The following is a 20,310-nucleotide window of genomic DNA, read 5'->3' on the forward strand; positions in this document are numbered from 1 at the left end:
GCCGGATGCGGTCAGAGCAGCAGCCGGAGGGGATTGGCTCCTCCGCCGCTGTGACCTCACGAGATGCTCGCTGAACTGCGACTGATTCACTTCCCTCTCTTAGTCTGGCTCTGGTTACTACTCGCTGGTACTACTACTACTCCTCTCCTGTTCGCCTGTCTCTTGTTTATTACCTTACCTTGTTTACCTTTCCCACCACCACCACTACTACTACTACTTACTTCCTTCTTCCTCCCTCCCTATCTTTCCCTATCTATATACCCTTATACTATCTACCCACCCACCTATCTTTATCCCTTGCACTTGTGCCACTGGTCGCATGGTCTAACGTGGATCCCGTACCCGCGCGAATCGTCATGCCTACCGGATTGCCTTATTTGCAGAAACTGCGCAAGCCCCAACTTGCAGAATGGGCTGAGCTCACTGACCTCCAGGAGTAAGCAGCTCCCCATGTCCATAATGACTGGCGCTGCGCTGTGGGCGCGCGCGCACACACACTCTCTCTCTCCCTCTCTCCCTCTCTCCCTCTCTCTTCTAACAAAGCAATAGCTATGAGGACCTTACCAAACCAGACCTCGCTGCCGCTCTGGACAGCCATCTCCAAGCCAATGAGTCCATCTTCAAAACCGACGCGCGTCTGGCCGATTACTACCGGCGACTGTCGCAATCCCCGCGCGTGTACTCCCCCACCAAGAGAGCCCCCAAGGTTGAAGCCTCTCCAACGCCGGATGAAGCTCCTCGATCTGTGCGCCGGAGACAGGTGAAGGCCAAGGTGGAGCGCGAGCCTACGTATGATACCCCGCGCCCGATAACTCCTCACTGTCGCGACTGTTTTTTGGCCTCAATTTCGCTAACTTCCCACAGAGAAGAATCTGAGCCCCAAACCCCCGGACAGGTGGTGGGCGTGCAGCCGCCAACGATGTCATCGCTGGTGTCGGAGCTACCGCCCTCGCCGGCCGTGGTTACCGACGTGATTGATCGCCAGACAGCCGCGTGGGGCAAGTCCGTTAGCGAACTGTGGTCGGAAACGGGTGTGCACGAGCGTACCGAGTCGCTCCGCTCCAACCTTAGCAGCGTTAAGGCCTTTGGCACGTTGATATTATCGGTCGAAGCCCTGAACGTGTTGCGCGCTGTTGTGCCCTGGAATTACGTGGGCACTGTTCCTATGCCCCCGTGGACGCATCTCTCGGACTTGAAGATCGCCATTCCGGACATTTTCATTCTGGTCGAGGGGCATTTCTGGGCTGTCGTCTCGCTGTGGGCGTTGATTAGTGCGGCGCTGCCCTTTACTGTCGCGTACTTTTTCAACCTGAGCTTGCAGGCCGCGCAGGCTGGGTCGCAGGTTCGTCGCGGTCGCGCTGGTGTGCATGCGAGCTTCGACCCGCTGAGCTTCTATATTGCCAAGGCGGTTATCACGTATTTGGTCTACACGGAGCAGTTCACCTTCTGGGGTGCTTATCAGGGGTTGACGATTGATCGGTTGGAGGGGTCTGTTCCTTGGGGGTTGAATGGGGCGTTGGCGGGGAGTGCTATTGGAGTGATTGGGACTCTGTACGAGGCGATTCTGAGGAAGTGATGTATAGTTGGCAGCGGCAGTGGTGAGTGGACAGAGTACAGATGATGAGGGTTAGAGGTGTGATTGGGGTGTTTGACTGAGTATTCTTGACTTTTGGCTTCGTTTTGGTTTCTTCCATCTACGTTATCCTTGGTTGTTTCGGGTCAGGGCGTATCAGCGGACTGGACTGCTGTTACTGCTATGCTTTGAGGGCGATGGGCGCTGTAGTATTGCTTGATATGTTTTAAGTCTAAATGTTAGGATGAATGGATACCAACATCTATACCGCCATCCACTAACCCAACAAACATATCCAACCTATCCAACCACATAACATAATCTAAGAAGAAGAAGAAGATGATGATGATGATGATGAACGTTTAAACCTCCCCGCCAACTCCACCGTAAACAACACCGCTCCCCCAGCACTAACCTCCACCTCCTCCGCCCGAATATGATTACTCGTACTAATCTGGCCCCCGATCTCCGTTTCCCAGGATTCCACATCCCACTGGAATCCCTTCGTCGTGATCCTCTCCGGTCCAGAGAGTGGAATTATGCCCACGTTTTCTTCCAGTAGATACTCTTTTTCTTCACCGGAGGTAGTAGAGATAGCTAGATCAGCCCTCTTTGCCCCAGGAGTGCGAATCACATTCTTCCCCGGATGTAAGATAAACGTGATACTTTCTTCCGAGACGAGATATAATGCGCCCTCATTCCCATTTCCCCTTCCTTCCTTCCGATTTCCTTCGGAAGAAGAAGCAGAGGAAGAAGAGGACGGGATGGTAGAGTTAGAATACAAATGATGTATCTGCGAGAATGCCTGATCGACGCGGCCGCCGAGACCGCCGAGGATTAGTATTGACAAGCCATCACTTTCTTTGTATTGTTGGTCGGTAGTAGTGGTGTTTGTCTGCTCAGGGGTGGTGGTGGATGATGATGATGAGGATAAGATTTCGGCAGTGTTGGCGCGAATATACCGCAATGCTTTGGTGAAATCGGTACTGTAGTCGTCGTGGTGGTAGATCACGTTTACCCCGTGCGACTCGTAGTGGGACTTTATTGTTGGGTGGATGGAGTCCAGGTCGCCGATTATGGTGGTGGGGTGCTGTTTCATATTAATATCATGAGAGGTATTGATGTTATGGTTTGGGGGTAAGTAGTTATGGTGTGATACTACTGTGTAGTAGAGTATAGGATACTATACTTTACTAGTAATCTCCATGTATATATAGTATATATCATGAATATGAACATGGGTATGAAAGGGTATATACATACATCTACATCCTCTCTCCCCCGCGCTTTCATCATCTCGTAAAAGTGGTTGGCGCCACCGTCGGCGCAGACGGTTGTTAGTGCTATCTTTTATTCAGTATACGGTTTTCTGTATAGGGTCTTATATAAAGTGTATGGATATGGGGGCATACCATTCTTTCGTAAAACATCATATGCTCTCTCGTTGATTGGATGGTTGAGGATGAGCAGGGCGTAGGGACTCGAGGGAAGGCCTTCTTCCGTTCGGAAGAATTGGGTTGGGTCCCAGGTCATTAGCCTTGTAGTTGCCATGGATCACTGGGTGGGTATATGAGTGAGTAGTTTCAATAGTAAGATATATGCAGATGAATCGATTTTACTATGTTAGTAGTAGGTAGTTATGTTACTAGGAAGTGGAAGATAAGATATGGTGGGGTTGAGAAGGGAGGGGTGTGTTTTGGGTCCCGCGAAAATTTGGTAGAGTTCGGTGATAACAACTTTCTCCGTCCATAAGAGTGTCCTTGGGGTTCTGGATGCTGATATAGTTTCTTGATATTAGTAGATTAGATATTAAATGGGCACGCGATCACTACTACCCCTCAGTGATCTTCTATCATGGATGACTAAATACTTTCAGAGAGGTTATTGGTGGTGGGCTTGCATACTATCATTCAGTCATAGCATCATCAACTACTTACAAGTAGTAGTATAAGTGAGGATCGAATTGAACAGGAATATTGCATCAATACTCACACTCCTCCAACCTCATCATTATCTCCAAATGTCCATACTCTGCCGCCCACACAAACGGCGTCTTCATAAACGAATCCACCGAATGCGCATTCACCTCCTCGCGATCCAACAGCAACTCCACAATCCTCTTACTCCCGGCCTCTGCCGCATAAGACAGTGGTGATCGCGCCGTCTCATCACTCCACTCCGCATCAACATCCTCATCCGCCAGCAACAACCGCACAATCGCCTCATTCCGATACTCTGCTGCATACGACAATGCTGTTCGCCGGAAAATATCCACTTCATTTGGCCGAACGTTCCTGTTCGCCAGTAAGATCTTCACTAACCCCTCGTCCTGCTTCTTAGCTGCCCACACCAGCGGCGTGAAGTAGAAGTAGTCCAGCATGTAGCTGTTGAAATCGCCCCGCTCCAGCAGCAGCTTGACAAGCCAGTGGTTGCCGTATTGGGCTGCGCATACTAAGGGGATCTTCCAGTTGTTGTTCTGCACGTTGACGTCTAGGTCTTTCTTGGAGAAGAGAGCCCGCGCGAGTTGTCGCGATGGACCCTGGTCTTTGGCCAGGATGTGCAGGAGAGTGTCCCCGTTGGCCTCCCGCGTCATGAGCTGCTTGGAGGAGAGTCGGTGGATGAGCTCGGGGGCGGAGAAGAGGAGCATGTATTGCTCGACTGGTCTGCAAAGGCCGAAGAGGAGGAGCAGGATCTCCAGTGGGACTTGACTGGGGATGCTGACTGTGAAGCATTAGTTGATGTGCAGATGTATATCAACCATGTGGAGTCCTTACCAGGTGCCATCATCTTCTGTCCAGTATACATCTTGTCTTGTGTACTGTGTAACCTGGATATAGTCAAGATTGTAGATCGGACTGCAGACCGGAATAGACAATGAACTTCAGCAGACTCAATACATACCCTCCGGGGCCACCTTTCTTATCTACATGATTTCAGCTCAACTACTCGGTATAACCAGATGACACTAAACTGAGGAGAAGCATCTCATCCATGCAATTCAGCACTGGCAGCACCAACAGCGTATCGCGCCCCCCTCTGATTGGTCAATTCGGGGCGGACCAGCAGAACAGCCCAAACAGGCAAGAACATCCCTGCCTGAGGCATCCAGCGTCAAATCGAGGTGGTGGAATTGGTTTGCATCTCCATCTCCATCTCTCATCCCCGTCCACCTCCATCCACTCCCATCCGTCGGTTTCCCGCCCAATTCATGCCGCTCGCCTCGCGGTGATACCCCCTCCTCTTCCTCTCCTCTTTACCATCACCTCCCTTGATTGTCAATCCCAACTTCCCCCCACTCTCACCCGCCATGTTTCGCTCCGCACCTCGAGCTATCCTCCGCGCACCGGCTGTCGCAGTCCGTGGCCCGGCTGCCAGACGATTGATAAGCACCAACACACCCGCCGACTCCAAGCCGAGGAGTTGGAAGAACACCGCTGCCCGCTTGGGTCTGGCCATTGGCGCTGTCTACTACTACAACACGAGCCCCTACTTCGCTCAAACCCCGTCCTGTACGTTGTTGCCGTTGCCCGTTGCCGCTGGGTTTTTTCCCACCGCATGCATGGCGGTTCGCCGTCATGCCTCGGAAGAGAGAAAGAAATCCATCACATCACCCACCCCCTCCCATCAGGCCAGTTCAGCTAGCTAATGATGCAGTTTCTCTTCTCTCGCAATCTAACTCCGATTCCGCCGAAGCCGAATCTTCTCTCACCATCGACTCCATCAAGCCCAAGATCCGCGAACAGAAGCAGAAGAAGCCTGCTCCCGCTCCCACTCCTGCTGCCCCCGAAGTCCCTCAAGATGATGCGCAACAACCCTCTCCCGAAGCTGCTTCGATGAAGTCCCCCGAGGAGCTCGAGGCCGAGGCCGGCCAGGAAGGCGCCTTCAACCCCGAGACCGGCGAGATCAACTGGGACTGCCCTTGTCTGGGCGGTATGGCTCACGGACCTTGCGGTGAGGAGTTCAAGGCTGCTTTCAGCTGCTTTGTGTACTCCTCTGAGGAGCCTAAGGGTATTGACTGCATTGAGAAGTTCAAGTACGTATAACTCATCTCCGAACCATAAGCATGGAATGCATTACTAATGCGGGGAACCACTACTCAACAGGGGCATGCAAGACTGCTTCAGACTACACCCCGATGTGTACGGTGCTGAGCTCGAAGATGACGAGGAAGCTGCTGCTGCCGCCGTTGCCGCTCCCACTCCCGAGGCCGGTGACGAGCAGCCCGTGACGGCCGCTCAGATCGAAGCTGCCTCCCACCCCGAGGAGAAGCGCGCCCATGCACAGGAGATCAACGCCCAGACGAAACAGGAACTCGCCGAGAAGGGTGAGCTGGCTGAGGCGGAGACCTTGGTGCCCAAGGCGGCTCATGATGCTGTTCCCCAGACGGAGAAATAAGCAATGAATATACCATATGGCAGAGTTTGGAAGATGCAGCATTGGAATATCGAAGAACAGGAAGCATAAATGATTTGAATAAATAGAGAAGAATGTTGGGGAGATGTATAAGATCGGGCAAGCCAGTGTATTACTATATGCATGCATGATTTCTTTTTTTCAGCTCATATTTTATACCCGCTCGTCCACTCGGTCTCGTCTTCTTCCCATTTTCTTCGTTCATTTCATTCTCCGTTACTCTGTTCGTGATATCCTCCTGCTCTCTCTTCTTTATCTCCTCTTCTCCCTATCTCTGCTTCCATCTCCCGTCTGACTGACTCTGACTCATCTCATCGATTGATCTATCAGCATCACCGACCATCTCTATATCCACTTTTCCTTCTTATTTTTTTTTCTCTTTGAGTCACACTGTATCTAAGTAACTGCCCCTGCACCTGTACTTGTACCTTTTCTTTTCCATGTTTAGCATCTCGGTCCAAAAGAGAGGGGAGAGGGAGAGCGAAGTAGATTGAATAGACATAGATGATTTCATTTCCATTGCAGTATCTTTAGCCCATTTTATTGAGGTAGCAAACGTAGTTCTTTTGAAAAGTAGAATTACATTCTGATTCGATATGAGATGATTTCTAATTTAACTGCTGTAGGATGGCTCATGCGAGTGAGTGATTGTGTAATGGATGTATGTGGCATTTCCATGGCAGGTAATGGATTGAATAGATCACGTCTATCTCCCTTCTGCACTAGCCAGCTGGAGTTAGCCAGTTGGAGGAGATTAGTAGAAGAAGCAGGGAGTAGGACGGAATATAATCATGCCGTGCTCAGGGAGTTTCTTCTATCTCCCTATAACAAACCACTGCGCAGTTGTTCTGTGTTGGGAGGAACCACACACAAAGTAAGGAATGATCACTGTGTTGAACAGATGATCTGTTTGCTATGCTTGGGAATGCATGCGACATACCCATTCACTTCCACATCACATCGCCGATGTATCAATAACCGAGTGGTTGGTTGACTGTCAGACAAAGCCTTGTCTGCACATGATTAGGCTGAAACCATGCACACGAGGTAGACAAGTGTGCGTTTGTGACAAGTTGTCAAACAATCAACCCACTGACTGATGGGACGACTGACGCGAAAAGCGTAATAGTCAAAGACTAGTCCGAACAGTGCACTGCTGGTCTTTTCTCTAGTTCATGAATGTATACCATGACTGTTAGTTTCCATCGAACGCATCATCTACCAGTTTACGTCGCTCAGTTGGAGTTTCCGGGATCGGAAAGCCGCCCTGGCTGCGCTTGATTTGTCCATTCTGGTGTCGCGATGGGGGGAACGCTTCTCTGCGGCTGCAACACTGTCAGTGTATTGATTACACTTGAATTACTGCAAATAACGTACCATCAGTGTTGGTCTCCGCTTCATTGGTCATTTCGTAGTTGAGGACCAGGTTCTTGATCCGTTGCTGTTCCTCGCGGTCGGCTTGCTGCTGGCTTCGCATTGCCACGGCGAAGCTGGAGTCGGAGGGTAGGTCGATCGTGCGGGTCTGCATGGTTAGTCATGAGCCAGTCTTGCAAGAAATAGATGGAGAACCTACCTGCTGCTTGTTCCCCTTCTTCGTCATCAATGAGAACGCCATGGTGTTGTTCGTGGGCTTGGGTGCCTCTGGCGGGGGCGTCTCGAGCGCTGCCTCACGTCCAGACCGCTTCATCGGCAAAGGTATGTCAAACACACCCTTGCGTTCGAATTTCCGGGATTCCATGCTTTCCGCCATCATCTTCTCGAATTCGCGGTCAAATTCGGCTTCCGCTTCTGGGTCGCGTTCCTCTTCCTGTCGAGTCACGAAGATCTCTTCGTCTTCGGACTCACTGTCGCCATTTTGTTCGGCGTTCGGACCGGACACCTGTTGATACGTTAGTAGATAATCACAATCTTAATGTCGGTCAACGAACCTCAGCCTCGTCGCTCGACTCCTGGTCCTCTTCCTCGAGCATTACGTCTTCCTCCAGACCCTCGTCTGACGAGCTGCTCTCCGCATCGTCCTCATCAGGCTCAGCAGGTCTCTCTGCATCCTGCGTCTTGAAGTTCTGCGCCACAGCCTCGCTGAAGATCTGAGTAGCCTCAGCCAGATCAGCTGCTAGCTTCCATTGAGGACGAGTCATGGAGAAGGTATCCTGGACTAGAAAATCAACGTCCATTGGCAGGGGATCCTTTGTATGCATGTAGTACTGTTTTGATTAGCGTTGAATTTCTTGCGGACAGTGGCAAAAATACCTGGAAGAAGGTCAAGAAGAAGTCAAGCTTCTTTTTGGCCGAGCCCCGATCAAAGCAGTGGCCGCAGGTGTCGAGAAGAGTGCAGACCAGACGGACACGGAAGAAGTCATCAGGCAGGTCAAGCGGGTTAATCCTTCCAGGCATGGGCGTACCACCCTCTGAGAGCTGTTAATGACATTTCGCGGACGGTGTCGACTCACTCACCATGACCAAAGGTAATAATGCGATACAAGGTGTCAAAGATCACCGGTGAGTCAATCATCTTGTAGTTGTAGAGCTCTCCGAGGTACTTGACTTCAGCGATTCGCTTCTGGTTGAACTTGAAATCGTTCTGCTCCAGACCCAGCGTGATCTGCTCGAGGATGTTGTCTACAACGCCGATGACGAAATCCTGGTGATATCTATAAAGGGCACTGACGAGGATCGCGAGAAGGTGGATGTTGCCATATTTGACCTTCACCGGTTTGCTGAAGACGCGCTCCAAAATATCGACCACCTATCACGCAGTTAGTATGATCTTCGTACACCACATCACTTCATGCTGTTCTTACATCTTGTTCCTCCCAATGAAGCTTGCGGATCGACTTCAAGATCTTGGTGTAGTTGCGCTTGTTCATATCCAGGTAGACCAGTCTCCGAATGTAAGACTCCATAGGGGTGCGCTCCTTCTGCTGAATGGCAGGTCGCGGTGGCGGATCAACGTAGTAGACTGCATTCTCGATGATCATCCGTTCCTGCTGACCCAGATGCTGGACAGTCTTCTTCCTTCCTAGAGTCTCCAGGAAGGAAGCCATCCTCGGGGACGTGTCAGGGTTCCGAAGCAGATAGCGTCCACAGTTCTCTAGGAGATGCCCGATGATCTCAATGTTCATGCGCGAAAAGTCATCCAGTGAAACCTTGAAGCAGTGGAAGATGATGTGCTCCGGAACTACACCAAACTTGGTCAGTTCGGCCAAATAACGGACATTGCTCATCCGAACCTGGCCCAGGAACTCCTTTGACTTCCGGCGCTGGAGGCTTCGGAACTCCTCGTCCAGATAGTTGGTGATTCCCTGGGGAATATCAGGCATGTACTGCCCTAGGGTTGCAACCAGACGAGAGTACAAGGGAAGAAGATCGATGCGGCCCTTGGGGACATCGGAAACTGCCTTGATGAGCCTGTTCCGAGACGCCTTTGAGTTCAGGAAGCAGAAGTCTAGCGCCAGCTGGTCAACCTGGTCCTTAGTCTGCAGATCGGGCAGCTTAGCCAGAAGCGCATCCACCTGGGCGCCGACAGTCTTGCTTGCGATAGCAGTAGACTGGTCATCGGCATCTGCTGCAGCCTTCTCCTCGGCTGACTGCGCTTGACCAGCTTCAGTCTTCTCCGTTTCTGTGCCGTCTTCTTCTTTCTTCTTTCCGGCCTCATCCTCCGCCTTCTTCTTCTTGCCATCCTCCAACAGTACAGCCGGCACTTTACCCTTAAGATCGACCAGATTCTCGTAGAAGCGCCGTTCCTCTTCGTCTTCCCAGATACCCGCGCCCTCTCCTTGGCCACGCAAGTACTCGCTAGCCTTCACCAGGCCGATACCACCGCCCGCTCCAGCATCAGCGGCTTCCTTCTCGGCCAAAGCTGGCATTTCCACGCCCAGAACCTCACACAGGACCTGAGTGTTGGTAACCAGTTTCTCCAGCGACTTCGTCTGCTTCTCAAAGTTGGCCTGGCGGTCTTCGAAGATTTCGCCACTCTTCACGTATGCTTCGGCATTGCGACGGCTCTGGGCGGCCAACGCTCTCTGATCGCGAACAACATGTGTCTTGACATCCTCCAGGTACCGATTCAGGATATGCTTGAACCGAAGCTGAGTCTTCTCCGAAGTTAGCGGCGGGTCATCACCCTCCGGGGCTGTTGTTGTATCCGCCTCCACATCGCCATTAACAGTAGTTGTAGCACCATCAGCCTCGACAGTCTTCCTACCCTCCTCGACCATCTTCACGCCCAGCACATCCCAACTGAAGCTCTTGACAAACAGCACAGCCAGTGGCAAATTTGAATGGTCGCGATCATGTCCAAGCAGGTCCTTCAACACCTCCAACGGAAACGGCTCGGGCTCCCTCTCACCATCTTTACCAGCAGACGGCGGCGCCCTTCTCACCGGCCCATCCGTCGCCTTTCCACCAATACCAACAACTCCATCCTTGCCCTTCGCGCCCACATCATCCGGCTTCTCAATATCATCCAGTGTCTTCAACACCCCCACCAGCCACAACTCCGTAACAACCCTCAACAACACCCGATGGCGAGACAACCGTTCCTTTTCCTCGCGCTCGCGCAACTCCTGGCTGAGCGCCTTCAGCTGTCCTCTATCCGGGGTACTCAGGCCCCGCCCTAGCAGCCATCCGATCTGGCGGGTGAATTCGGCAGGTCCGAAGCGCTGGTGCAAGGCACTAGTGATTTCGACACCTGTAGCAATTTCGCCGGGCGATTTGAGCTTGCAGAGACCTTCATAGCAGGCGGAGATAATTTCCGACAAGTATTTGTGCAGCGAGAGGGTGCGGATATCGGTTAGGAAGGTTTGTTGGGCAGCGGCGTTGATTCCGGTGCGGAGGCGCTTGATGAAAGCGGTGTTCTTTTTCAAGGCCGAATCGAGGGATTTGCTGACCGGAAAGACATCTGTTGCATCAAGCGATCAGTTAGTTAGTTAGGTAGTTACAATAACTTCATGTGGTTCCGATGCCGGATCATGTTCATGTATCGGCGTAGTGGGTTGAATTGATGAGGAGGGGGGAGGGGTTTTCTTTACCACTCTCGCCAGCCCATACTCTCTCATTTTGGAGGCGGAGATCCCCTGTAGACAGGAGGAATAAGTTAGCGAACTCAAGTTGGGGGAAATTTGGTGACATGTGGTGTGGAGTGGGATTGGACATACGCTTCCTCTGACGATCCATTGCTTGCCGCGGTGTGCGGTGGTGGTGGTGCAGCAGCAGCAATCAGCGCGTGGGTTGATCTCAACTGTCCGGGGAACCTTTCAAAGAGTGGGAAAGGAAAGCGCATGAGTGACTTGAACGCCACATTGGTGAAGCGGGCAGGAGACAAGTGACGCGCAAGGTGTCTCGGGCGTCAAGGGGAGGTGGAGAGAGGGGGAGGCAAGCCTTGGAAGTGGCTGACGGAAGTTGAAGTGAAGCGCAGCTGGGAAAGTGAAGAAGAAGTGGGCCGAAGGCGGAGTTCGTCATTACCCCAATAGTAAGTACTTACTACGCTGCGATAGACTCCAATAACTACTTTTTTTCAAGAATAAGTTGCTTCTTCTTGTTGGCACTGCCCCATCAAATTTATATTACTGATCCCATCTCCCTAATAGAATTCACTCTTACGGAATAACCCCATAAACCTCACAGTCACATCAAACATTAACCACAAACCACCAACATTCTCATTCAAATTCCCATCCATTCCTACCTTCAACCACAAATTACCATCACAGAGAATATCCTACTCATCCCCCATCACACCCCCATCATGTCCCCTCACCTCCGAAAACCCCATCTCCCTCCCCTCCGTCTCCAACAACCGCGCCTGCAACGCATGCTTCCGATCCTCCTCACTCCAACTATAATGCCGTACCACGGGCGGCTTGATACTCCTGCCTAGGATGCGACTGCTGGGATCTTCTTGCTCTCTTTCAGGACTGCTTTGTGTGTGCAGTGGTGCGTCTGCGTCTGCGTCGTTTGGTTGGTGTTGATGAGTGCGGGGGAGGGTGGTTGATTCGGTGGTGGGGATGATTCGTGGGTTTGGGGACATATTGAATGTTGATGAGTGGTTTGGTTAAGAGGGTGTATTGATTGGATTGGATTGGATTGGAATTGATTAGACTGAGAAGTGTGTTGTAGGTAGATAGGTAAGTAGAAAGATATAGGTAGGTTGTAGACTGGTTTAGTGTGCTACCTAGCGATGTAGTAAAAGGTCAAGCAAGTACTTGGTCTGGATGTTGGGAGGAGCGAAGGAGGGATGAAGTGTTGGGATGAATACGGATCTACTGGCTTAATATGCCTGCCTGCCTGCCTTCTTCCAGCAGATAGTATACCGTGTATCTCGGATGGAATCGTGGCGATACGATGTGGGCTGACGTCTAAACCGTGGCCAAGAATGATCCAGATCCAGCTAGGATTGGACAAAAACGAAGCCTGGACAGTGCTACTGCACGACGCGGCCAGATAGTTGATGGTGGTGTTGTGCTTGGACCTGAAGTCATTGGGACATCATCTATGGCGCAGGCACGTGATGCCAACTGCGGTGGAAACCAATGATCGTCCCATGTTCCTGGCTTCGAATCTACTGTGAACGATGTAAGAGGCTTGCATCTGAACATAACTAAAACGCTTTTGTTTCCCTAAGAAACTGTGATAACATACAGGTCATGAGGGTTGGGTTGGTTGAGGGTCCAGGGCTGCTGGGCATCTTGCCAACAGCGCACTGGGAGACAATATTGAAGGAAATTTTCAGACGCGGATTCGTTGACGGACGTCACACAAGACACGGGTAGGTCTTGAGCGCCCACAGAAATAGCAAGGTCTACACCATGAGGCATGGACAGAGACCCTGACTCGTAATGGTCAATGCTGCCACAAAAGGAAACACAGTAGACATCGCACGTGGACAAAACAATACATCTGGCTTGGGGGACCGTTAACAGAACGCAACAAAGGAAAGAAACCCACATCATCATACACCTTCATACAGCAACAAAAAAATCGACAGGGTATGCCCACGCCACGCTATGCGAGTCCTTGAAGAAAGATAGGAAGAAAGAAAAGAAAAGGGGAACGTTGCAAATATGTACTCAGAATCCAAGAAGGTCGTGTCAAGATATTAGCAGGGATCGAATGACTTTTTATTGTTTATTTGGGTTTGCGCCAGAAGTATTGCTGCGAAGGTCAGTTATATGTTACTGTTTAAGTGGGGATAAACGTACCTTGTGCTGCTTGCGGCAGTTGCGGAGGCCCGGCTTCCTGAGATCATGCACTACCGCCTCGCGTCGCATATCGTCCTCGTCAAAGTCAGGAATGTAATAGTACTCGGCTTCCAGAGGCTTTCCTGCGGCATCCTTTCCCTCCCGTGCCACCTTTCCAATGCACTTGGTCGTGTCCAGGATGGCACGGATCTCTTCTTTCGTGGGGCCCTCTTTGTGATGGCCGTCCCGTCTCCATAAGGATGGTGGGAGGTTGTTCAAGATTGTCGAAAATGGCGTGGAGGAGAGCCGAGAGAACGCCAATTGGTTGGCGGCATGGTTCTGAACCCGTTCAAAGCTCTCGCTCAACGGCTCCAGCTTGGTTACTGTGCTCTCCGTCGACTCAACGGCCTTGGAGGGTTGTCCCGGGGACTTGGTAGGCTGGACAACCTGGTTGCGGGGTCGTGCAGGACGGAGTGGTGACTCATCTGCAGTGAATGAGGCCATTCGAGGGAGTAGATTGTCGCCAAAGGGTCCAAAGGAATGAACAATGGGGTCATTTTCTTCATCATGGTCCGAGAAGTCATCTTGCTTGCTCAGCTCACTCAACTCGCTGGACTGCGAGCTCTGCAGAATGTCACTAGCGATGGACGACGACTTCTGATCTGCATCAGCAGTGCTGTTGTGACGGCTAGGTGAAGCCTCGTCTTCGTATACGACCACGGAATTCCGCGAGCGTGTCGGGGTATATATGGGTGACGATGGGGGCACCAAAGACTTGACCGCAGGGGACGGCGAGACGGGAGACGCCAAGCGCTGACGTTCCACATTGGGGCTTTCGTGAATACTCCGACGGGACTGTGCTTTACGTTTGGGTGTAGTCTCCTCCCATGTCTGCTCGGAATCCGTCGAGGCATAATCTTTTCGGTCACTTTGAGGCCATTGGACCAGCACGCGGGCGTCATGAACATCGATCATGATATCAGCATCCTTGATATCCGAAGTAAACGTCTTTCCCTTGGCCAAGTCATATGTTTTCCCCTGACAATGCAACTTAATCCCGTTCCATCCCATGCACATGATCTCCACTCTATCAGGGTCAAAGGGATTAGCTGCGGGCTTGTAAGTAGCCTTGACATGCACCCTCGATATCATACGGTTGGCCGCGAGCTGGTGATGGCACGAGGCACTGGACCTTCCCATCAGGACGGGCTCCCCGCTCTCGGGAAGCGTTATGGTAGGGACAGCAGACAGAGGGGTTCGTTCGGAGCTGGACGAAGTAAACGTACGCCGTGAGGCCGTTCGCGGCAGGGCCATTCTCGGGGGGGAGGAGGACAAGATATGGGTCGACGAGGTCGGCACCGGCGTAGGGTAAGTCGAGACAATGCCATGATTGTCGCGTGCTACACGCTTCTGTGGACGAGGAAGTGAGGGAGAGGAGCTCAATGGCTCAAAGGCAGGCAACAGGGCCGCGGGACGCTTCACACCTGCCACCGGAGCAGCCAGACTGCTCCTTGGAGGCGAAGACTCCATGATGTTATTAAGTTGAAGTTAAGGCCGTCTGGTCGTGAACCACGACCCGGACACGCTCGTATACCACTCAAACAACGGCAGGAGGGGTGGACGAGGATTAAAAAAGATCAATTGAGGCTTTCGTCGCGTCGAGGAAGAAAAGGTTGGGGGAGGAATGTCTAATTCTATGGGGTGGGAGTCAATTCAAGAGACTCGGGGTCCTGAAGGAAAGAGAGAGAGAGAGACAAGATGAAGCGTGTCAAGGATGACAAAGGGAAGGAACTTTGAGGCTTCACCCCCCAAGACGAGGGCCAGGAGGTTGGGGAAGTACGAAACTGGGTACGAACAGGCAAAAAACGAGAAACATTGAAGAAAAGGGTGAAAGGATGGTGTGTGGTGGAATGCCTGCCGGAACGGAGCGTCTCGTCCAGCGCGGAAATGCACGCTTACAACCCGAGACGCGTTCGATAGGCGCCGACGAGGGTCGAGAGCTCCACCACTAAGCTCGCGCAGCCTCGCAACTTGGACCGTCCGAAACTATGCAATGCACTGCTGACTTGGGTGGAAGGGAAGTTTGCCAAAATATGCCAGACTCCGGTTGCTTACAGGTGTGGAAAAAAAAAAAAAAAAAAAAAGGTAAATCAACCCTGGCGGCTCCCTGAGTTCCAGCACTCCCCTGCTTGTCTAACGGAGGGAGGAGAGGTGGCTAGTCTATAATCTCGGTATACACAACCCTCGACACCCCAGGCAGGAACGAGGCGCGTCTCCGCGTCTAGGAGTCATGTGCTCCGCGTTTTCTGGTTCGGGCCCCGTGATGGCGCGCCTGATCACGTGGTTCTGGGCACCCAGCCTCGGCCAATGACCAGTCGAGGCTTTACCCAAAATAGTAAAGCCATGTGCCCGTTGCAGGGATTTCGTACAGATCGTGACTCGCTATCCCCATCTGGACTAGTGCGTGCGACGTGAACAGTCCTCAAATGGGGTGGATGACTTCAACTGCCCCTGATGGCATCCTCCACAATACTACCTACGCAGGCTCGAACTTGGTAAATGGTCTCATCATCGGGCCAGGTATGGGCCCGGAAAAGACACCCGGCAAGATGAACCCTCTTTATGGTGTGATAGAAGTCACAACGTGTAGTCCAATCGCCGGTTCCATGGCATCATCACCCCTCATTGCGGTAAGTATATACTTAGTAGCAGTAGTAGTAGTACCCTTCCCGGACAAACTGTCGCAATTGCGCCCCCAATCCACCATAACAGTTGGTCTCTGTTACTTAAATCTCACTTTACAATGTAACATTAATGATACAATCCATTAGTCAGGAAATGAGGACAATGACTACTTAAGTGGCGATCGAAACAGCTTAACCCACTAGAGAACTTCAAAGAACCATGATGAATACTAATTATTGATATGACGGACCTGAAATGCCAAACCCCAGCCCACTTCTGACATGCCACACATCACCGGTGACAGAACCCTGAAGAACTCACCGACCGATCGGGGGCTCCACTTATGCACATTCCAAGGTCACCGATATCTGATAGATAGATGGACACATCAGACCGTGCATGACGCAGGTGGATGCCGCCCTGGAATGCACCTCCACCGCCTCCCGAGCACTCTATCGAAGGATAATCTACATACCAGCCCTGACACACCTGCTTTCACTTAAACTCAGGAGGCTGGGGGTGGGACCCGCCTGGTTTCGTAGGGCCGCCCTTCTTTAAAAAGCTAGTTGTCGCCCTACGCGGTCACAAATACGGCGTCCATGCACCCAGATGGTATCAGATCGGCACAGAAAGAATTAAAACCATCTTAAATCAACTGACATAAACAAAACTACTATACAAGGCATTGCTAACTTATAACATGACGAGCAAATCTGGCTGCTCACGGGGGGGGGGGGGGAATAAGGTAGAGAAGTGCGGCTGAAAAGGACGGAAATCAGTGTTACTTTGCAGTAGAGAAGGTAAGGTCTAACCACAATCGTCTCCATCAAGGGAATGGCGACGCGACATATGTGACAGGTGCTATATTTTTCAAGCCACATAGGACAATATAGTAAGATACAGAGAAGAAAGCAACCGCACTGGACAGAGAATCATGAACAGAATGAACAGAGGCATGAAAGTTCTTCTATTTGCGAGCCGACGGGGTTCGATTCAGATTAGCGGAGGCGAACCGAATCGTACGGCGACGGCGGGTGGGTGTCGGGCCCTCGACTATCTTAGTAGAAGACATAGGTGGCGGAGCCGGAGAGAACCTCAACCTGTAGGTGAATGATGATCAGCAAAAGATCCCAGCAAAAAAAAAAAAAAAAGAGAGGAAATGAATGCAGGTCACTTACAGTGCAACCGGAGTCGTTGGAGCCAGACTCGGAGTAGAAGGTACCATCCTCGTACTTGCAAGAACCGCTGAGGTTGTCACCCTCGATCTTCACGTTGAAGTCAAGCTTGGTGGTGGTGGTAGGGCTGTTCTGGAACAGAGAAAGCCACTTGCCATCGTTGTAACCGACACCAAGGTTGATAGGAGCCCAGTTGCCGATAGGAGAGCTGCCGTTACCCCACTGGCAACCAGTCTCGGTGGAAACACCCTTGGGGTTAACGTAGTACTGAGCGGAAGTGGTCTGGTTCTCCCACTTGTAGTAGGTGGCGCCGTTGGGGCAAGTCAGGGGGTGGAGCTCGCTGTTGGCAGAGACAGCGAGAGGGATGGTCTCGGATTCGGTACCTGTATACACGATTAATGCCTTTGTTTTGACCCACATGTCGGAAGGGAAGTTCAATGCTTACCAGGGTAGTCGGTACGGCAAACAGCGACCTCCTCGCTCATGGTGTTCTTCACGTGGACACCTCCGACACCCTCAATGCAAAGCTTCTTGGACAGAGACTTGTTGGTAAGGTGGAGCTTGCCGTTCTTGCACTCAATACCACCAACGGACTGGCCGGTAGAACCCTGGGTACTGGGCCACTGGGACTTCTGGTATCCGGCAGGGCAGGCATAGGAGCACATGGCTCCGGAAATGCAGGAATCGCCGGTGACACCGGTAACGATGGTGTCGACAATCTCGTCGACGATGGTCACGTACTGGATACCAGACCAACCGCCAAGGCCAAGGTAGTCGAGGGCAACGGCACCGTATTCAGAGGGGAAGGTGTCGCAGTCAAGCTCGCCATCAGGGAACTCCTTGTCCACACCGGTGGCAGAGGAGGAGCTGCTGCTAGAGCTGCTGGCGGAGGAGCTGGAGGAGGCAGCGGCGTACGAGCTGCTGGTCTTGGTGCTGCTGGAGCTGGAGCTGGAGCTCGACGAGTGCTTGACGGCGACCTCGATGAACTCAGCAGCAGCCTGGACGGAAGCCGTGGGAGTCGGGCTGGTGGTGCTCGAAGCCACAGTAGAAGAAGAGGACTCGCAAACATCCGCAGGCACGTTGCCAGAGAACTTCAAAGTTCCCTTGCGGATACCAGCGCAGGCCTCCTCATAGGTAATGACCTTGCCGTCGAGAACGAAGGTGGTGACGGTAGGACCGGGCACCGTGACGACCTCGGCGTCGGGGGAGCGCTTGTGGTGATGGCGGTGCTGGTGGTGGTGCTGAGCGGACACCAGGGTACCGGCGGTAGCCAGGGTAAGGGCGACAGTATTGAACTTCATCGTGTCGGTTATTTAATTCGCACGGGGTCGCAAGCTGTTCAGTGTTGCGTCAGAATGTGGATCTAATCTATATAAACCGCGGGATCCCATATTAGCATGCGCTCAACCTCCATTGACCACAAGCCGGTCTGTTCGATACTAGGCACTAGCCATGTATGTGCTTGCATCCTTCACTGCGAAATGCAAGAGAACGAAGAGCTGCACTGCTATTGTATGTGATCCCGGGTGTTTGGCGGAGGTGCACATGATAGGAGACATACCAAATTCACAGCAAGCCAGTCGCGCGCTTCTTGCAAAAAATCTGTACACGAATCGAAGTCCTCGTGGGGCAGGGGTTGCTCAAAGTCTGGCAGAGACAAAGCAAGTTGCCTAGAATAGAGTATGAGAGTTAAAGAGTGAAAGAGAAGAGAGAAACAGGTTCCCAAAAGAGCGTACGAGAGAGAAGCTAGTTCTCTCAGGTCGGATAGGAAATCTCGCGAAGGATAGCAGGCGAAGGGCCGAAGATGAAACGCTCTGGGGGGGAAGGGAGGCAAGAAAATGTGGAGGGGGATCTCGAGGGAGAAAAGGGAAATCGGGAGGGAGATGAAGGAGTAAGTAAAGGTTTAGTTCGCGCCGTGGACCAGGGGGGGGGGGAGGGAGTGAGTGGGCAAGAGGCGATAGACTAGCTTAGTGTGGATGTGGGCAGGAGGGACAAGGAAGGCGTGCGCTGACCTTTTTTTCCAGGGGGTGAACCAAAGGAACCAAGAAAGAGAGTGTGAGAAAGTAAGTGAGAGGAAGAGAGAGCGTGGCACTTGGACCGAATGAGTGGATGGTTAACCAAAAAAGAATAAAATTCACAGGCAGGGAAATAATGGGAATACTAATAAAATAACAAAAATAATCATAATAAATCATCAGGGGGGCCCACAGCCCGAAGGCTCAAGACATCGGGTTGAGTTAGTGTGGGCTGTTAGCCTTTTAGCGTTGGAAATTAGCTTGTTACAGTTGTCCGTATCTGTAGTGTCTGCGCGGTATTGTCCTCTTCTCCTTTCGGGAGTGGGCAATATTGATCCCTATTTTTGTGTCAAGCTACGGAGTATAAAAAACATTAATGATTGTCGCAGGACGGTAACTCTACTCCTGATGAGAAAATCAGGGACGGACGGGTATGGAGTACTACTATTATGGGACGAGAGCGCGGGAAAGGGTATGAAAGAATTTATCTACGGGCACGGTTTTGAAAAGGGGCGAGAATACTTCTGTAGTAAGAGAGAGAGAGAGATCACTGACAAAAGGATCTCAGACCCGTTTTTTCTTTTCCCTACCGTTGTGATGGTCAGGCGATGGACAGGGGGGCGCGGCACTGGAGAAAGAAGGCCAAGAAACCACCGGGGTTAAAATAAAAAAAGTCAACATGGACGGCGCAACGTGACTCGTGAGAATCGCTGAGAATTGCAGCTGTGGGTGGAGACAAGTGGATAGAATAGACAGGAACCGCCTGGGCTCTGGAACACTGGGCCAGCAAGCCAGCAGCCTTGGGGCTTTTCTGGGCCACGGCGGTGATTTTCCCCTTTGAAACCCTTACGTTTTTTTCATCTTCTGCTGGATTCTCTTTTCTTTTTTTGTGTTTTGGGGCCTTCCTGTTCCTGAAAGTGAGCTTGGCGTTTACCGAAATTACTGTGTCTCGCTGGCCACTCATAACCGGCTCTCGGGCACCAGCCGGTGGGCCATCAAACCTTCTCCCCGGTCAGGTACACCAATCATCGGGTCCTGTGCTGCCGAACCATTGCCACAATTTGGCCTACCAGGGAATGTCTCATGTCGGATCTCAATGTTGGCCTGCAGTAGGGGGAGGACTGTAAGTAATATTAGCAGTTGAGCACTCACCTACTATCTACCAGTAGTCCTCGGCTGAGTCTGCTCACTGTTCCAGTCGGGTTTGATGGGCGGTAAAGATATTTTCAGCCCCGAAACCATGGCCCAGCCTACTTTGTACTTCCCTCATC

The 20,310-nt window shown here is 51.8% G+C and overlaps 10 protein-coding genes across 10 annotated transcripts; 2 read left to right on the forward strand and 8 right to left on the reverse strand.

The window, feature by feature from the left end:
* The first annotated feature begins 81 nt into the window (after positions 1-81).
* On the forward strand, positions 82-1,918 carry BO85DRAFT_386925 (uncharacterized protein). Its single transcript, XM_025656648.1, has 3 exons — positions 82-436; positions 550-789; positions 865-1,918. Exons 1-3 carry the CDS (start codon positions 357-359, stop codon positions 1,574-1,576), a joined length of 1,032 nt encoding a protein of 343 aa, XP_025520950.1. The 5' UTR covers positions 82-356; the 3' UTR covers positions 1,577-1,918.
* Positions 1,896-3,241, reverse strand: BO85DRAFT_410574 (thiamine diphosphokinase; the record flags this gene model as incomplete). The annotated part of the gene is made up of 3 exons (XM_025657486.1): positions 2,986-3,241; positions 2,837-2,916; positions 1,896-2,663 (listed from the first exon to the last, which is right to left on the reverse strand). The coding sequence occupies exons 1-3, from the start codon at positions 3,122-3,124 to the stop codon at positions 1,896-1,898; spliced, it is 987 nt and encodes a 328-aa protein (XP_025520951.1). The 5' UTR covers positions 3,125-3,241.
* A 219-nt stretch (positions 3,242-3,460) lies between these two features.
* On the reverse strand, positions 3,461-4,522 carry BO85DRAFT_410577 (ankyrin repeat domain-containing protein). The gene is made up of 2 exons (XM_025657487.1): positions 4,348-4,522; positions 3,461-4,294 (listed from the first exon to the last, which is right to left on the reverse strand). Exons 1-2 carry the CDS (start codon positions 4,376-4,378, stop codon positions 3,555-3,557), a joined length of 771 nt encoding a protein of 256 aa, XP_025520952.1. The 5' UTR covers positions 4,379-4,522; the 3' UTR covers positions 3,461-3,554.
* Positions 4,523-4,880: 358 nt separating this feature from the next.
* Positions 4,881-5,968, forward strand: BO85DRAFT_361194 (coiled-coil-helix-coiled-coil-helix domain-containing protein; the record flags this gene model as incomplete). The annotated part of the gene is made up of 3 exons (XM_025655582.1): positions 4,881-5,082; positions 5,228-5,606; positions 5,677-5,968. 3 exons carry the CDS (start codon positions 4,881-4,883, stop codon positions 5,966-5,968), a joined length of 873 nt encoding a protein of 290 aa, XP_025520953.1.
* Positions 5,969-7,092: 1,124 nt separating this feature from the next.
* Positions 7,093-11,397, reverse strand: BO85DRAFT_15522 (regulator of nonsense transcripts 2). Its single transcript, XM_025654179.1, has 9 exons — positions 11,143-11,397; positions 11,017-11,061; positions 8,788-10,886; positions 8,441-8,732; positions 8,237-8,394; positions 7,915-8,190; positions 7,560-7,865; positions 7,364-7,508; positions 7,093-7,311 (listed from the first exon to the last, which is right to left on the reverse strand). The coding sequence occupies exons 1-9, from the start codon at positions 11,159-11,161 to the stop codon at positions 7,205-7,207; spliced, it is 3,447 nt and encodes a 1,148-aa protein (XP_025520954.1). The 5' UTR covers positions 11,162-11,397; the 3' UTR covers positions 7,093-7,204.
* A 252-nt stretch (positions 11,398-11,649) lies between these two features.
* On the reverse strand, positions 11,650-12,279 carry BO85DRAFT_15576 (uncharacterized protein). Its single transcript, XM_025654187.1, has 2 exons — positions 12,159-12,279; positions 11,650-12,085 (listed from the first exon to the last, which is right to left on the reverse strand). The coding sequence occupies exon 2, from the start codon at positions 12,012-12,014 to the stop codon at positions 11,706-11,708; it is 309 nt and encodes a 102-aa protein (XP_025520955.1). The 5' UTR covers positions 12,015-12,085; positions 12,159-12,279; the 3' UTR covers positions 11,650-11,705.
* Positions 12,280-13,025, reverse strand: BO85DRAFT_15575 (uncharacterized protein). Its single transcript, XM_025654186.1, has 2 exons — positions 12,626-13,025; positions 12,280-12,548 (listed from the first exon to the last, which is right to left on the reverse strand). The coding sequence occupies exons 1-2, from the start codon at positions 12,937-12,939 to the stop codon at positions 12,473-12,475; spliced, it is 390 nt and encodes a 129-aa protein (XP_025520956.1). The 5' UTR covers positions 12,940-13,025; the 3' UTR covers positions 12,280-12,472.
* Positions 13,026-13,111: 86 nt separating this feature from the next.
* On the reverse strand, positions 13,112-14,694 carry fhdA (putative transcription factor Tos4; the record flags this gene model as incomplete). The annotated part of the gene is made up of 2 exons (XM_025655567.1): positions 13,112-13,138; positions 13,186-14,694. The coding sequence occupies 2 exons, from the start codon at positions 14,692-14,694 to the stop codon at positions 13,112-13,114; spliced, it is 1,536 nt and encodes a 511-aa protein (XP_025520957.1).
* Positions 14,695-16,618: 1,924 nt separating this feature from the next.
* On the reverse strand, positions 16,619-18,696 carry sun1 (SUN family protein UTH1). Its single transcript, XM_025659002.1, has 4 exons — positions 18,586-18,696; positions 17,470-18,359; positions 17,028-17,407; positions 16,619-16,949 (listed from the first exon to the last, which is right to left on the reverse strand). The coding sequence occupies exons 2-4, from the start codon at positions 18,323-18,325 to the stop codon at positions 16,908-16,910; spliced, it is 1,278 nt and encodes a 425-aa protein (XP_025520958.1). The 5' UTR covers positions 18,326-18,359; positions 18,586-18,696; the 3' UTR covers positions 16,619-16,907.
* Positions 18,387-19,664, reverse strand: BO85DRAFT_386942 (uncharacterized protein). The gene is made up of 2 exons (XM_025656649.1): positions 19,037-19,664; positions 18,387-18,694 (listed from the first exon to the last, which is right to left on the reverse strand). Exons 1-2 carry the CDS (start codon positions 19,217-19,219, stop codon positions 18,665-18,667), a joined length of 213 nt encoding a protein of 70 aa, XP_025520959.1. The 5' UTR covers positions 19,220-19,664; the 3' UTR covers positions 18,387-18,664.
* Between the last annotated feature and the right edge of the window lie 646 nt (positions 19,665-20,310).

Source organism: Aspergillus piperis, assembly GCF_003184755.1.
Source record: "Aspergillus piperis CBS 112811 unplaced genomic scaffold BO85scaffold_1, whole genome shotgun sequence".
NCBI lineage: Eukaryota > Fungi > Ascomycota > Eurotiomycetes > Eurotiales > Aspergillaceae > Aspergillus > Aspergillus piperis.